This window comes from Triplophysa dalaica, chromosome 13 (assembly GCF_015846415.1).
Source record: "Triplophysa dalaica isolate WHDGS20190420 chromosome 13, ASM1584641v1, whole genome shotgun sequence".
Lineage (NCBI taxonomy): Eukaryota > Metazoa > Chordata > Actinopteri > Cypriniformes > Nemacheilidae > Triplophysa > Triplophysa dalaica.
In genome coordinates this window covers 7,943,227-7,959,694 of record NC_079554.1, presented here as the reverse complement: position 1 = coordinate 7,959,694, position 16,468 = coordinate 7,943,227, and the positions used below count along the sequence as shown (strand labels likewise).

The window sequence follows — 16,468 nt, the reverse complement described above, 5'->3', positions numbered from 1 at the left end:
TGCACTCTATCTGGCATCTTCTTTTTATTTTATTTTTAAATATCCCTGCTTCTAATAGTTTTATATTACATATATATGTATAATCTGTATTTTTTATATATATATATTGTATTCTGTGTAGTGTTATTTGTATGCACTATGCAATTTCAATCCTTTATATGTATGTACATGTGGCAGAATTAACAATAAAGCAGACTTTGACATTGATCAAGCTCTAAAATATTTTCTGGGTAGAAATGTTTTGTTTTTATGTATGTACAGTGGGGGGACCTTTGAAGAAAATATGCAGGTTTTATACAATTTCTAACCTTTCTATTCTTCTGCTTATTAAAATAATAATGTAACTTTAGCTTTGTGACTATATGCTTATTGTTAGTTCCCTCCTTTGGATAAAATAAGTACACGTATGAATGTAAAGTAAGGATAAATGTAAAATGATATGTAAACAGAAAACTAAAATTAATACGCAACCTGATAAAGATGTTAATTAAAGTTGTAAATAATCACATGAGATATTGTCACCATTCACCCTGACAGTCTCTTCACTGGGCATGATCAAACTAGTGATTTAATTAATGCTCTTCATGTCATTGGTCTGTTGCTAATGGGTGTAAATGAGCACAGCACAAGGTATTTCTCTGAAGGGTTTACTCCACTGTCGTCCCACTGCTTTGGTTAACACGTCCAGTAACAATTACCAGGTGCAACTGAAGGAAAACAAAATTAGTGGGTCTTAGAAACACCAGGGACTTGATGAGAAATTGAAATGGCAAAAGGTGTTATAAATGTGGTTTAACATTTTGTGCATTAAAGGGATACTGCACCCAAAAGTGAAAATTCGGTCATCATTTACTCACTTTCGAGTTATTCCAAATCTGTATACACTTCTTAGTTCTGATGGACACTGAGAAAGATATTTGGTAGAATGCTTATAATCAGAAAGAATTTGCACCCCATTGACTCCCATAGTGGGAAAAAATACAATGGTAGTCAAAAGTTTGCTGTCTGACATTCTTCAAAATGTCTTTTGTTTTCAACAGAACAAAGAAATGTTTACAGATTTGGAACAACTCGAAAGGGAGAAAAAGACAGAATTTTCATTTTTGGGTGAAGTATTTACACAGTATGTACATTAATGGACTTAAGTCTTTTTAGGCTGCTTGTCATATGTCATATTTGTATCTGTAAAAAGCACATATACAGTACTGTAGTAAGAGCATTTGTCCATATACAGTAATGCTAACAGCGGTGATTTCACTCTGCACAGGTTACCAACATGATAAGTGGGATGTCAAAAAGCATCTCAGTGAATATTAATAACTGTGGTTAATGTTGCCATTATGACAAGATGTTCTCATGATGCAAAGATGCCAATAATAACAACATTAAATTGACTGCTGATTATAGTCTTAATGATCAAAATGTGCCGTTGTCATGTTACAGGGAGAGACTGTGAGCTGTTAATGTTCCTGTGGACCACAGAGCCTTTCCTCGGCCTCCAGACAGACCTTTTACAGGAAAGTGGTTGTGTTCTACAGACGGTGTTTCTCACCCCATAAATCGATTCACACACAGGCATTGTAAGCAGTTCCATTAAAACAGGAGAAAAATAATGTATATTGACTTTGCTGAATTTTTTATAGTGTAAGCATTGCACAAGTCAAAGACTACATGGCAAAAACATTTAGAGTTGTTTTATTCAAAGTCACAATTCTACATTTGTAGCGATGCACATTTAAAAATCTTTTTCTTTCTGGAAAATAGGGCAAAAATATTGGTGACACATCCTGAACTACACACTTTATTGTGCAATCAAATGCTCTCTAAAATGAGAACACCAGCCGACAAGATCATGAATACACCAAATCTGCTAAAACTGAAGTCAGGAAAATAATAAAAAAGTGCCCTCCCTACATACATGTAATGTAATGTATTATTGTGTAATGTAAAGTCTCATTTTACAGAAGAAAAAGCAACAATTCTATGTTGTTATTCTAAGTGTTAGATAGGTGAAATATACAGGGATATTCTCGACAGTGAGAGCTTTAATTTGATATATGACTCCGTTTGTGTCATATAAATATGAAATTAAATAGTATTTGTATGATTTTAAAGGGTGATGGGGAGGAATTAAGACATTTTTGTGTTCTCTTATGTAACAAATGCAAAATTGATGGAACTTAAAGAAAATAAATTGAGGTTCTAAGCCTTTAATAGATACCACATGTATAGTTTTGTGCTCCACGGCTTAAAGATTTGTTGATGCAATATATTGGTGGATTTGCAGGGACTGGCAGAGTTTAAGATGGAAATGTTAAATGTACAAGCTCACTGTGTCTCACTGGCACATCATTGGTTGTTTTGTTCTTGGACCTAAATATTCTGACAATGACGATAACTAACTCAATGTCATTCCCTTACAACATTACAACGACTCAAAGCAAATTCATAGTAAATACATTCATGAACACATAAATTGTGCCTGGGACATATTGAGTATAAGTGCTTTCATTTAAGTGTTTGAGCAGACCAAGAATCCCTATGTATGGTTAAGACGTGAGGTAGGCAACATTTAAATGTAGGAAAATAGAGAGCGTTTTACTATAAATGAATGATGACAATAATTATGACAATATGTAACAATTATATAAATCATCTATTAATGAAAAATATAATTTGTTGGTTAATAATGTCTTCGACATGTTAACAATAATATGGGCCTTTATTTTTGTTTAGACCACCAAAAATATTGATATGTGCAATGGGAGTGGTATTTATTAGTTTTTCATTGTACTTTAAATTTGACTTTAAAAGGATTCAATAATTTTCTATTATTCAAATGCTCATGTTTGGGGCAGATGACACAGATTCAGTGTCGTGCAGACTTGCAGATTTTGTTATAGACTTCAGGAAATGCATCTTTACAGTTAAGTTGGTCTCTGAGTTTATGATACAATGTGCCATCGAACATCTCCCAGAATTCCTGCCGATCCATGTAAACATCAGCATACAACATCTGGAATCTAGAAACACAGACAAGTGTTACACAGGGATGTGGGTTACAATGTGCAGATACTAAGATTAAAACTAACCCATGAACGTCTCTGACAAACTTCTCCAGCTGGCGCGTGGACGCTATGGCCTCAAAGTGCTTCACTTTGGGCTCACCATATGCTCCAATATCAACATACAATTCATCTACATCTCCTTTAGGATGCACCATTCCTGGCTGGCTTGGCAGCATGAATGGACAAAGCCAAAGGGGATACACCTACAAAACATAAACCAATTACTGTGTTACAAATTAAACTCGTAGAATCAAGTTATGGGGGTGGGGGAGTTGTGTGAGGGAATCCAGGAGCCCCCATAAGGCATTAGGGATCTCCCATTAAAAGTATGGGGTTCCAATATATCTTTTAATGAAGATAATCATGACATATCCAGTTATATCTAACGAATACTAAAAGTCATGAAACAAAAGTTTACATTTAAGATATACTTTATAAATGTTTGTTGAGTTTATTTCCAAAATTAATGAATAATATTTTTTTTAATTGTGCATTCCAATGATTATAAATCAAATTGTAGTTGGATTGTTTTGATTTAAGCCATAATAACAAAAATACAGCTAAGTTACACAATAAAACAAGATAACATAATAAAAGCAGAGTTTTTAATATAAATGATAATAAAATTTTTTCATAATTTTCAAATAATGGTATATGTCAATTTAGTAATTTAAAATGATCAGCATTGTTTATAAGATTCATAGACAAGAGTTTCCATTCTTTGTTCTACATGTAAGGGATATACAACAGCTAGCCGTGCATTAAATGGATTTAATGCATGACGTGGAAACCAAGAGCCACCCGACGTGAAATGGAGGGTTGTTGCCTCTGCAAAGTGCATTAAATTACTTTAATGCACGGCAAGCTGTGGTTTATTCTGCTTATACCATGGTCATTTGTCAAGTTAAAGCTGTTATTGATGAAAATTATAAACAATCATACTTAACTTGAAATCTGAAGCTGTTGTATGCTTTTAAATGTGTGCTAAAAAATGACCTCAAATAGACTACAGCTAACAAAAAGATGTTGTGATCAATTAGAAAACGTTGTAGTGGGAAAGCCTCTTCAGGTAACATCAACCACAGAACTTGTTTAACTCATAAATCGAAATCCTCTTTTGCAAAAACCCATTAGACATTCCAGAGGGAACTCATTAGCCTTCTAGCAGACATCATGAGTGAACAGCTCTATTGAAGGCCGAAAGGTCATATAATTGATCTTGATCAGGCCTTGATCATATAATTAAAACACTACGTCATATTTATCGTGTGTTTGTGTCTCACATGTATGTCCTCATGGAAGCGCAGAATGGAGCTTTTGACGTGCTTCATGGGAACCAGCATGTCCTGAACCACATGGTGCTGCTCGTAGAGTTTGCGGATGGTCTCTCCTTGAGTGAGCTTCAACAAAGAGATCTTAGGAGGGACCATCCAGCCGAACACGTAGCGGAACAACGGATTGTTTCCGAATGGAATGATGTCCTGAAAGCCAAAGAGAACATGGAGGATCAGCTTAAAAGTGAACGTTGGAATTTGACTTAAAGAAAATGGAAGATAAAACGGGAAAAAAATCCATATTAAGTGTGAGAGATGGTAAATGTGCAGACAAATCGATATGTTTACAATTATCACTGGAAGTGCTGACAGGCAAAGTGAGGGTGTAAGCAAATCATTTGTCAAGATCAAGAGAGTCTTGTTTGTAAGACAAAGCTTGTCTCTCATCCTCCCTATTTCCATCTAAGCTTTAGCTGCATCATTTCTTGAGTAATGTCCTTTACTGGCCAATGCACAGAGCAAGGTCTTCCTGTAGCTAATGGCATAATGTAAGGCTTTAGTGTATGTATTGCCTCAAAACTGTGTGTGTGTGTTTGAGTGAAAAAGAGAAGGGTTGAAAGTGAGTGAGAGACTGTCGGATTCGAATGGACGGAATAGATATTTGTCTCTTTAGCTCTGCATTATCGCACAAGTGAACAATGCCAAAGCTAATGGATGCTATCTGTTCGACTAAATGTCTCGAACTCTGAGCCTGATAAACTTAAAATCTACGCCACCGACCAAAAGCCAATTTTAAAGTTATAATCTGCAAAGGAAAGCAGTCTAAAAATAAGTATGTTATCGATATTTTTTACTTCAAACACAAACCATGGAGGACCATTTTTGGAACATATAACATCACTGTTAAAGACCTCACAGATGTGTTAAACACAGCGATAATTCAGTATAATGTTGCCCTATAATGTTGGGTGAATATACAGTATATAAGTATTTTCTGTATATAAACATGCATTAAAATTCTGGAAAATTCCATATAAATTGCAAACGGATTCCCTGCTCTAAACTTATTTATGTGTACCTCCACACTGATCTCCACACTGTCTATACCGTCCTTATAAACATTACATTATTACAATTATTTATTAACATTAATTAAGTACAACAATATTTGGAGATGTACGATCACACTGTAAGATGCTTAACATAAATATTTTAAACACAAATATGACAAACAAGACATCAATTATTTTAATTTGTGTTGTTGAGTGCAGGTGTCCAGATTCACTTACTTGTAATTCCCAGAAGATGCTGCGGGTGTGTCTGTGGTAGTAGTGCCTAAGTGGAATGTACTCCACTGCAACACGGTTCTCACTGAGGAAGCCCTGCACGTGCCTAAAGAACCACGGCTTGTAATAGTAACCTATACAATTAGTCTAACAGACGAGGAAAAAGACAGAAAATTTGAGATTATATTTATACAATGCCATTTTATCATTAACTTTCGGATAGAATTTAATAGTGTCCAATGTTTAACTGGTCCCACCATGCCAGGCTCTGCATCGTCTGTCATGATACCGGTCATGATCACGGCCTCGTCCCGAGAGTACTGCAGTCCCTCTACAAACTGGTTCTCCTTATTGGCTGATTGCTCTGCAAACTTTTTACAGATAGCGTCCAAGCCACGAACCGGTTCATAGCGTAGCTTCACCCATTTCCGAGCTGGAATTATCCGGATCTCCGCCGCAACCAGGAAACCAAGGGTACCGCAGGACCAGGGAACCGCATAGAACAAGTCAGAGTTTTCTTTCTGTGAGCAGCACAAACATGAAAAAACTGCTAACACAACCCTAATAAAACTTCATTAAAACATCAAATATTTAAGAGATCCAAGTTTTGTGTGATAAAAGTCAAGTAATTTGCTGAAGCTCAAGGGATGATAAACCATTGTGATTCAAACATAAAATAAGATATTCATATGCATTAGCTTTTTTGTACAGTAAGAGCTCCATAAAAGCTATAGTTCACCCACAAAAAGAAAATCCTGTCATCGTTAATTTAACCTCTTGTCACTTCAGAATTGCTTGGCTTTCTTCTTTAGAACAAAAAAAAAGATATTTAAAAGATTGTTGGGTGACCGTACAATGGCGGAACCCTTTGACTTGCACTGGTTTTGTGTCAACACAAAAGTCACTGGGTAAAAATAAAACTTATTTTGTGTTCTAAAGAATAAAAAAGTCATACATGTTTGAAATGACAAGAGGGTGAGTAAATGATGACTGAATTTTCACTTTTGGGTGAAATATCCCTTTAAGATTTTTTTATTTTAATGTTCTACAAAATAAAAAAAGAGCAAACGGTTTAAGATCAAGCAATTGTTATTTATGTATTAAATATAAGTGTTTAAAAAGGCATCTGATTTGAAAAAATTAAAATAAAATGTACTTTCTAATGTTTAACAACCGACCCACCTCTGTGCAATGAACCAGACTACCATCAGCCAACACCAGATCATAGGCCACACATATGTGCTGGAACAGACCATAGATATGAGATGAAGACTCAATTCCTGTACCCATAACCAACCCACCTGAAAGAAAAGACTTCTATATTAAAAATATCACTGCAAATGTAAAGGTATTTCAGACTGAACTTATGGAAAATTGTCAAATAGCCTTCCTCTTAAAGGGGTCATATGGTGCGAATACTTGTTTTTCTGTGTATTCGGTGTGTTATTAGTTGCCCATGCATGTATTAGACATGTAAAATTGCAAAAATCAAAGTGTCGGAACAAAAGATGCATTCTATCTAAAAGCAAATGCTCATCCAGACCTGCCTGAAACGCCTAGTTTAACCACACCTCCACAAATCTACATCAGTTCATGGTAGGATTTGACTAAGACCGCCCAAATGTATAAGCAAGTTTGGTGGGTGTACCAGTCAGTACAATTGCTTTGGAACCTGATGTTCCAAATATGGTAAGAGGCGTTACATTTCTGTTACACACTTGCAGTATTGGACCAATCACTATACACTGAATAACTGGCCAATCATAGCACACCTCACTTTTCAGAGCGATGAGTTTTTTTAAAAAATCTGCGCGTTTCAGAGAGGCGAGGCAAAGAGGAGATACAAACATGAACGGTTTGTGGAAGATAGCGTTTCAAAGCGTTTTTGAACTTGAAATCCTGTATACACATCGCATTACATCTAAAACAAACTATAATATTCATTTTAACCGTGTCATTTGACCCTATTAACATTGCAAATCTGTGGATTATGTATATGCCTTTTCAAAGAAATTTCTCCTTCATTTCTTTTATTACTCTCACAGTGTCTTGACCTCATAGTTCTACAATAGACACAGTTCCTCAAAAAAAGACAATTCTGCTAATAACTATACAGTTGTGGATAGTATGTTAAGACTAAGCCATGACAACATTTTTGGATAAACTAAGGAAACATTTGCTTGAACGGAATATCAAATACCTACTATATGGTAGTGTTTCATGGCAGTGTTTTACTATTAGAATGGGCAAACAAGTAAAAAAACAAGTTAATTTTAAAAGTATTTTGATTAATGGTCAGACAAAATAAGATACAAACTAGACGCAAATATAGCTGTAGAGTAATATGTGGAATGAGTTAAAAGTCCAAAAGATGACCTTTGAATACAGATGCACGATTCCAAAGTAGACTTCTAGAAATGAAACAGTCTGTTGCATAAAGTTTCCAAGATACAGCGTTCAATACATGCAGCCAAAAATATCTCATATTGTCCAACATACTACAAACAGAACATACCTTTCTTTTGTATTAGTACTAAACATTGTGTCTCTGTAGACACAAAATGAATTCCAAGGAGTGCCTGCGTAAAACATATCTCAGTCGGTAAGCAAGCTTTTCTGAGATCTATAAACACTTTTAGCAGTAGGACCCATATCCTTCCTAATCTAATTTGCCTCAATGAAACAGGGACTATGCTCATTCATAACTCAATAAGAAGCAGCCTCTGATGCACCACACACGACATACAATATCGATCAGGAGAAAATGTTACGCTCGATTTAAAGAAAGGGAATATCTGTAAGTGCTTAGAGACATTAAACAAATCTCCAGTGAGGCTTGCAATGGTGATACAGATCCAAGATGACGGTCCTTAACTAAATAGAAACAAGTATGTGCTGTAAAGTCTCCATTAGAAATGCATCAAAATTAATGCCACATAAAACTTGTGTCGTGATCTGGTTACAAACAAAAATAACATTAGGAGTTGTGCATTGGGAACTAAACTGAGAATGACAATTCAGTTCCTCAGTCTGAATAGAATTTGAGGTACCATGAAAGTGCACTATGCTGAATTTCTTCTCAGTGATTTCTAACACTTGAATTTAAAGTAGACAATTCTTATCTTTCGCAAAATCCTAAAAATAATACTAATTTTAAACAAAAGGCAGGTGTTACATTAAAGCAATCGTTCACCCAAAAATAATTCTGTCATCATTTACTCACCCTAATGTCATTTCAGACATGTATGACTTTGTTTCTTCTGCAGAACACATACGAAGATATTTGGAAGAATGTTGTTAATTGGTCCCCATTCACTAGCATTGGTTTTGAGTTCATACGATAGAAGTGAATGGGGGCCAGGGGTGTTCGATTACTAACTTTCTCCAAAATATCTTCTTTTGTGTTCTGCGGAAGAAAGAAAGTCACAAAGCTTTGAAATGACAAAAGGGTAAATAAATGTAATTTTTTAACTTATTTTGATAGAAACAAATGAATGTGTAAATGCATGTCCAATGCATGCTGCAAAGTAACCGCTGATTTGTTTCTCTCTGAAACCCACCAACTGTGAGGTCATCAAGCTCGGGCAACACAGGCAATGTCCAGCCAATAGAGTTCAGCAGATGAGTCACCTGACCCATGTTAGCTAAGGGTTCCACACGTACCACCTGAAAAATTGTTCGAGGTCATTTAAAAGCCCCCTTTGCCAGAAATTTTACTTTTAGATAAACACTTGCATAAACAATATGCAGTTGCACAGGCCAGAAAAACGTCCACTACCTGTCGTTTTGTGTCAACTTCGAGGATGTCCATCATGTTTATCATGATGTTTTTGTGCGTCTTCTTGTATTTTCCCACTCTGAGTGACACGGTCAGCCATCCAGGACGACCCGTACACATGTGTGTCTTCCCTCCCTCTTTTTTCCATTCCCGCACCTGGAAAACAAAAGTAACTAAGTAACTTTAGATAGTAACTAAGTGACCATGTCATTGTTTTCCAAGCCTTTCAATGTATGGGTTTTTTTCTTTCTATAAAAAATGCATGATGTTTTTATAAACTGCATATTATTTCACAGAAGATGCATCAGCATGATATTAAAAAAATTCTGTACAACAATTCAGAGTATTCTGGAACTACACTTGGCATACCATTATGACTTTACGATAGCTATAATGCGTTCACTTATATAATTCATCTCCGGATTCTTTTTTTAAATGGGGACTCTTACTCTACATCCTAACTTACAATAGATTAGACTACTAAAGGCTAAAGCAATGCATGTAAAGGTTGTGCTGTTACCTGTCTCTGGATGTCTCTGACTCGCTGGTCGTGCTGCTTTGGTGCTGAGCACATCTTAAAGATGACCCACGCGCGCAGGTAATAGTAGACATCAAAGATGACGGATAAGGGGAGGAGAAAGAGGCAAACGAAGATCCATCTCTGGTGTACTATCACGTACTCCAAGCCCTTCATTTTGATCCATACCAAAAACAGAACAGCTAGCCCACCCAAATAAAACAACGGATCCATGACGAGATCAAAAGTTGTATAGTTTGTTGCTTGGCTTCGATTTTCCAAATGCTTTTGTCTGCGTTTACAACGGCGGTAAATTACAATCAAAACGCATGCATGAATACGGTCCAGTAAGCTGTCGTTTTATGCGTTTTTTGCTATCTATGCCCGCAGAATATCCCACTCGCGCGCGCGCTATTTACCGTCTCTATTTTACACACTTTTTAGGAACGTGCCCAGGTAGTACTAGAAGGACTGCCCCTAACACGCGATTGGCTAGTTGTCCGTCAATTCAGATGACGCCAGAAGTTGCGTGCTGTCTATTCGTCCAATCACAGGAAAGAAACACCGTCACACCATTGACACAGTACCATGCGTTTATTATCATACAACAGTTGAGTAATGAGGCTAGTGCCTACATAACACACATCTGTTTTTGACACCTATGATCATGATGTACATGCAACTTGCATAATATGTGCAACTATTAAACTGGTACAATAATGATGGAGTCATTCATTTATATTAGCCCCAACGAATGCATTTATTCGCTTGATAATTGAAACCTGCCAATACATGCGTTTTTAGGTGTTGGCCATGTAAAAGAAAGTAAAAAGTATATTTTCCGTACACTTTATTTGAATCATATTTTTTATGTTATGCTAATAACTATTTGGCCTACAGACGGCTCTTGGGTGGGGCGTAAACTCTGATGCTCATTATGACTGTCAGCAGGGCAGCGGCGCTCACTTGACAGCTATCAGATCATACGGACCGAACCTGATGCACATGAGCACATCGCGAAGTTCTCCGCAGGCGCTGCGATCAGGACCTCCAGCAGGCTTCATTTGTGAGGGATTGTGAAGGTCCAGTTTTTTTTTCTTGTCACCGTTATTGCCTAAATCATTGGGCAATATGAAATCATTGCCAGTATGAGTGACATCCACAGGACATGCAATTTCCCTTAGAAGCGAAGCAAAACATTTCCGTTTGAGGAACTTTACAGCTCGATGTCATCCCGAAGCCGGACGATGCGCGTTAAACCCTTGAGATAGATAGCGGCATTAGCCGCCTTATTGCACGAGACTTGCACTATGCCTTCCCTACATCAGGGCGCTATTTTTATTGGGGTGTTTTTGATAGTGACCGGTGGCTCCACCGCTTTTCTAACTTCTAACCAAAGTAAACTTCAGGCGTTCAGTATGTGCTGCGTGGTGCTCGGGGCGGTGATGCTGATATTAGGACTCTTCTGGGCTATGAATGGAAAAAGAAACCCCGTGCCGTACAACGAAGAGTTCAGCCACGACTACAGCCAAGTCCTTTTCACCCCACCACCTGGAAGCCACTTTCCTGAATCTCAGTCCGTTTTTCTGCACGGGTAAGTGGACGTGGACTAGTGATACGCACTATAATGTTAAATGTCTGTGCTGTTATAGTAATGTTTCTCATAAAACAAAATTGGCATACATAAATTATAGTCTTAGAATAGCTGTTGTCAGCATATTGCATACTTAGGGCTTAGTCTTAAAGGATTTTCCATTTTAAAAATGTTGAGGGCAGTCAACAAAATGTAATGGGGAAGGTGCCAGCACCCTAAAAGCTGTTCCCTAATAGATAACACCCATTAGATGAATAAAACATGATGTATATGTTTTTTCAAGTCAGCACAAAATTCATCATAACACGTAAAATCATTAATGGAACTGATAGGAACATCCGTGGTGATAATTTTACTTTTCCATCCATATCCCTCTGGATTTGGACCATCTCGTTTCTGCTTGCCTTTTTCCCAACCTCAGATGTCATTAAAAATCACTTAGTGGAGAAGTCTAACAACTGCGGCCACTCAGTTGCGCTCTGCTCCAGATATTTGATACTGGAAGGACCTTTTGCGCCCTCCAGTGGTAAACCACTGTTCATCAAAGTCCCATTTACACATCCCCAGCATACTTGTCATATTCAACATCCTAATGTAAATCAAAGAGATTCATCCCAACATACAAAGTATTTGACTAACCAAATAATTTTGTATTTTTAAGGACTTTGCAGAGGCGAGGCGTGTACGGTGAGGACTTGGACTATCCTCCAATGGAGCCAGCATGCTTCAGTCCTACCATTCGGGGTCGGCCGCCTCACTGGGACTTGGAACCTCCTCCACCTTATGAGGTGGCCATCAAAACAACTACAAGCTCAACACGACTGAGACGCAGCTATTCTGACACACACCTGCTGACTGAACCCCTCTTCGGGCGCTCACGGGAGATCAGTTTTGAGGTTTAACATACAAAACAAAGACCAACGATCCACAAGTTGTCGAGCAGGTGTTCTGATCTTAAACCTGGTTTCATAGCCCTATTCATGCTGAAATGTAGGATTCTGTGACTTGTCAATTTAAATGTAGTGTTAATATAAAAGTGTAGCAGCACTTTGAAAACAAGTGATTCATCTTTTTTTTAACAACGTCATTTGTGAAAAAACACATCCTAGCTTCAAGGCATTTAAATATCTTATCACTTTAACTTAAAAACATTTTTTTGTGTGTATGTATGTGTGACACAGGCCACTGGAACAGAAGCGTTTACCTCTCATAGGATGCATTTGTCCTCCACTGCCACTTTTTTTCTAAAAAAAAGGGCATGGTATTTAAACATTTGTGTTAAACACGGTTCAGAACTGAGCTAGATCAGGGACATTGAAAAGTGTTTAGTTGGTTTATTTATTTATTTATTTTGGAGACTCTCAGGGTGAAACAATGTGTTACCTTTATTGGATATTTTCATTGAAGATAAGCACACAGTCGTTACAGTCTCAAAACGAAAATCACAAGCTTGGCCGACTTAAGAGTTCTGTTCCAAAGAGACGATTTATAAATAAGGCAAATATTGTGGTGCATGATAATGGTACCCCATCTCTGCTGAGAAAACCACATAGCCACACAGTGCATTACTTTGTTTTATGGGGAACTAATGCTCTCCTTATATTGTTTGAGACGCTACAAAACATGACTTTCGCTGTGGCCACTTCCTCTGACTCAACCATTATAATGATATTCATCTTTTAACAAGGGCACTTCTGGGTAATCCATTATCACATGCTTTGACCATATATGGTATGTTTACTTCAAACTGCAGAGACAATCAATGTGATGTTTGCATCAGTTTTGTTGGCATGCTAGAATATTTATTTGAGATGTTGTACTTTGTTTTTATATATTAAAATTAAATCCTAAACTCTAATTCACTTTTCTTGTTGTTTCCCATGAGCCATTTAATCAAAAAGATTGCATAAACTGTTGCACTCCAGTATAAAGTGAAAAAAGTTGAAAGAAAAACGTGAACAAAAATCATGTTCTCTGTTATTCAAACGTTCAGTCATATACAAAACAAGTATTTTGGTCAACATGTTTTGAATTTTATAAAATCAGTATATAAAAATTGCAAATAATTTTTTTATATGACGTTATAAAAAATCTTTAATAGATTTGTGAACTTGAATAACAGTATGTGGTGTTTGTATTAGGTTTGCAGGAGACAGAATTGTAATAATGATAAACATTAACCATTTTTTACTGTTATCCACCAATATGCCAGGACTGCTTATTCACTTTTGGGTGGGGGGGGACTTGTGGTGCAATAGCTTCCCACTCCCAGATAACTTCTCATAATATTTACACTTAATGCTTTGTTAGACCTCTGATGAAGCTGTGCCAGTACAAGTAGTAGTCAAATGGTTGTCTCAGGTGCTATTGTATTGTTATAAGACAACCACAATTTGTCAATCTTTTCTCTTTTAGTCTGTGACTCCTTTATTACAAAAAGAGTTTACGGACCCCTATTAGCTTGTCACCTTTTGGCATTTCACTCAGAAGCTGTACATATAGGAAATTGAATTATGATTGGTCCCATGATAGTCGTTCTCTGTACTGAAAATGCAGTGCTGCTTGAAAGAAGGGGTTGAAAAGCAGGGTTGAAAGCAGGGGAGGTTCTAGGATTTTATTCTTTGAGGGGGACTTTGATATTTATCTAAATAATAATTATTACATTTTCTCTACTTATTTTGTATTAAACTTTCCTTAAATTAATTGAATTATTTTTTTCTTGTACCTTTGATTTTCCATCAATCCATCCATTTTCTACCGCTTATCCGAACTACCTCGGGTCACGGGGAGCCTGCGCCTATCTCAGGAGTCATCGGGCATCAAGGCAGGATACACCCTGGATGGGGTGCCAACCCATCGCAGGGCACACACACTCACTCATTCACTCACGCACTCACACCCTACGGACAATTTTTTCCAGAGGTTGTCAATCAACCTACCATGCATGTCTTTGGACCAGGGGAGGAAACCGGAGTACCCGGAGGAAACCCCCGAGGCACGGGGAGAACATGCAAACTCCACACACACAAGTCGGAAGCGGGAATCGAACCCCCAACCCTGGAGGTGTGGCGAACGTGCTAACCACTAAGCCACCGTGCCCCCACATGCACGTACAGTTGTGTTCAAAATTATTCAACCCCCAATGCTGTAAATGGTTTTAGGGAATTTAGTGTACATTTGTAATTGTATTCAGAATGAAATCCTACAAGGACTTCTTAAAGAACCATTTGCAACTAAAATGACATCAATTAGTTTTGTAATACAGTAGGAAATGTTTCTTTTGTGAATTCTTCATTGACATAATTATTCAACCCCTTAAAGACTACCACTCTGAAGAACAGAGGTTCAATGAAGTGTTTTCAATCAGGTATTGAAATAACAGTATGATATCAGGGAGCAGCAATAAAGCCTAATAAGCACCAATTAGGCAGCTTTAAAATGACTGTGATACTCAGCTCCTTCTAGACATTTACTGGTGTGGTTACAAACATGGTGAGGTCAAGAGAATGGTCCAGGAAGACAAGAGAACAGGTGATTACTCTTCACAGGAAGGGCAATGGCTATAAGAAGATTGCAAAGATGTTAAACATACCAAGAGACACCATAGGAAGCATGATTCGCAAATTCAAGGCAAAGGGCACTGTTGAAACGCTACCTGGTCGTGGCAGAAAGATGATGCTGACTTCGACTGCTGTGCGCTACCTGAAGCTTAGAGTGGAGAAAAGTCCCCGTGTGACTGCTGAGGAACTGAGAAAAGATTTGTCAGATGTGGGTACTGAAGTTTCTGCTCAGACAATACGGCGCACCCTGTGTAATGAAGGCCTCCATGCCAGAACTCCCAGGCGCACCCCCTTGCTGTCCCCAAAGAATACGAAGAGTCGACTGCAGTATGCCAAAAGTCATGTAGACAAACCACAGAAGTTTTGGGATAGTGTTCTGTGGACTGATGAAACAAAATTAGAACTGTTTGGGCCCATGGGTCAACGCTATATTTGGAGGAGGAAGAACAAGGCCTATGAAGAAAAGAACACCATGATTCGCTTCAGTACCAGGAGATATTGGATGACAATGTGATGCAGTCCGTCACAAACCTGAGGCTTGGAAGACGTTGGACCTTTCAACAGGACAATGATCCCAAGCATACCTCCAAGTCCACTAGAGCATGGTTGCAGTTTAAAGGCTGGAACATTTTGAAGTGGCCATCGCAGTCACCAGACTTAAATCCGATTGAGAACCTCTGGTGGGACTTAAAGAAAGCAGTTGCAGTGCGCAAGCCTAAGAATGTGACTGAACTGGAGGCTTTTGCCCATGATGAATGGGCGAAGATACCCGTAGATCGCTGCAAGACACTTGTGTCAAGCTATGCTTTACGTTTAAAAGCTGTTATAACTGTAAAAGGATGTTGTACTAAGTACTAAGATTGAATGTCACTTGGGGGTTGAATAAAACTGATAATGATGTGAGCTCAGAAAAGACATTTGTGGTTATTTCATTATAAATGTTATGTTATATTTGTCTGACCTACACGTGCCTCTTTGATTTAATTGTAAGCAGGATGACTGAATGATCATAATCAATGTCAAACCGACCAAAACAATCAATTTCAGTGGGGGTTGAATAATTTTGAACACAACTGTACAATCAAAATGAAAAAGTTATCGATATTGATTTTTGGGCGACTGAGTGGGTGCCTTGTGTACACGTCTACATCGGACGCGACCGGCGCGACGCGACACGACAAAAGACATTAGAAACGCATTAGTACAACATATTATAATTTTTCCCTTTTTCCGCAATGAATGCGGCGCGACAATCCCACTAGCCGTGCGTTTTGTCACGTCGCGTTCGGTGCAGACACGTGTTGGCTTGCCAGGTTTGTGCTGCTTTTATACGGTTGCCGCGGGTTATTTTAGGTGGATATATTTTGTTTAGCAGCGCTCCTTTTTTAGGA

At 37.8% G+C, this 16,468-nt stretch overlaps 2 protein-coding genes across 2 annotated transcripts; one reads left to right on the top strand and one right to left on the bottom strand.

Annotated features, from left to right (window-relative positions):
- Positions 1-1,613: 1,613 nt before the first annotated feature.
- dhcr24 (24-dehydrocholesterol reductase) lies at positions 1,614-10,387 on the bottom strand. The gene is made up of 9 exons (XM_056764416.1): positions 9,927-10,387; positions 9,407-9,562; positions 9,189-9,294; positions 6,811-6,929; positions 5,886-6,149; positions 5,632-5,775; positions 4,352-4,549; positions 3,093-3,271; positions 1,614-3,023 (listed from the first exon to the last, which is right to left on the bottom strand). The coding sequence occupies exons 1-9, from the start codon at positions 10,155-10,157 to the stop codon at positions 2,870-2,872; spliced, it is 1,551 nt and encodes a 516-aa protein (XP_056620394.1). The 5' UTR covers positions 10,158-10,387; the 3' UTR covers positions 1,614-2,869.
- A 519-nt stretch (positions 10,388-10,906) lies between these two features.
- On the top strand, positions 10,907-13,296 carry si:dkeyp-51f12.2 (uncharacterized protein LOC100151460 homolog). Its single transcript, XM_056764886.1, has 2 exons — positions 10,907-11,517; positions 12,179-13,296. Exons 1-2 carry the CDS (start codon positions 11,234-11,236, stop codon positions 12,417-12,419), a joined length of 525 nt encoding a protein of 174 aa, XP_056620864.1. The 5' UTR covers positions 10,907-11,233; the 3' UTR covers positions 12,420-13,296.
- The last annotated feature ends 3,172 nt before the right edge of the window (positions 13,297-16,468 follow it).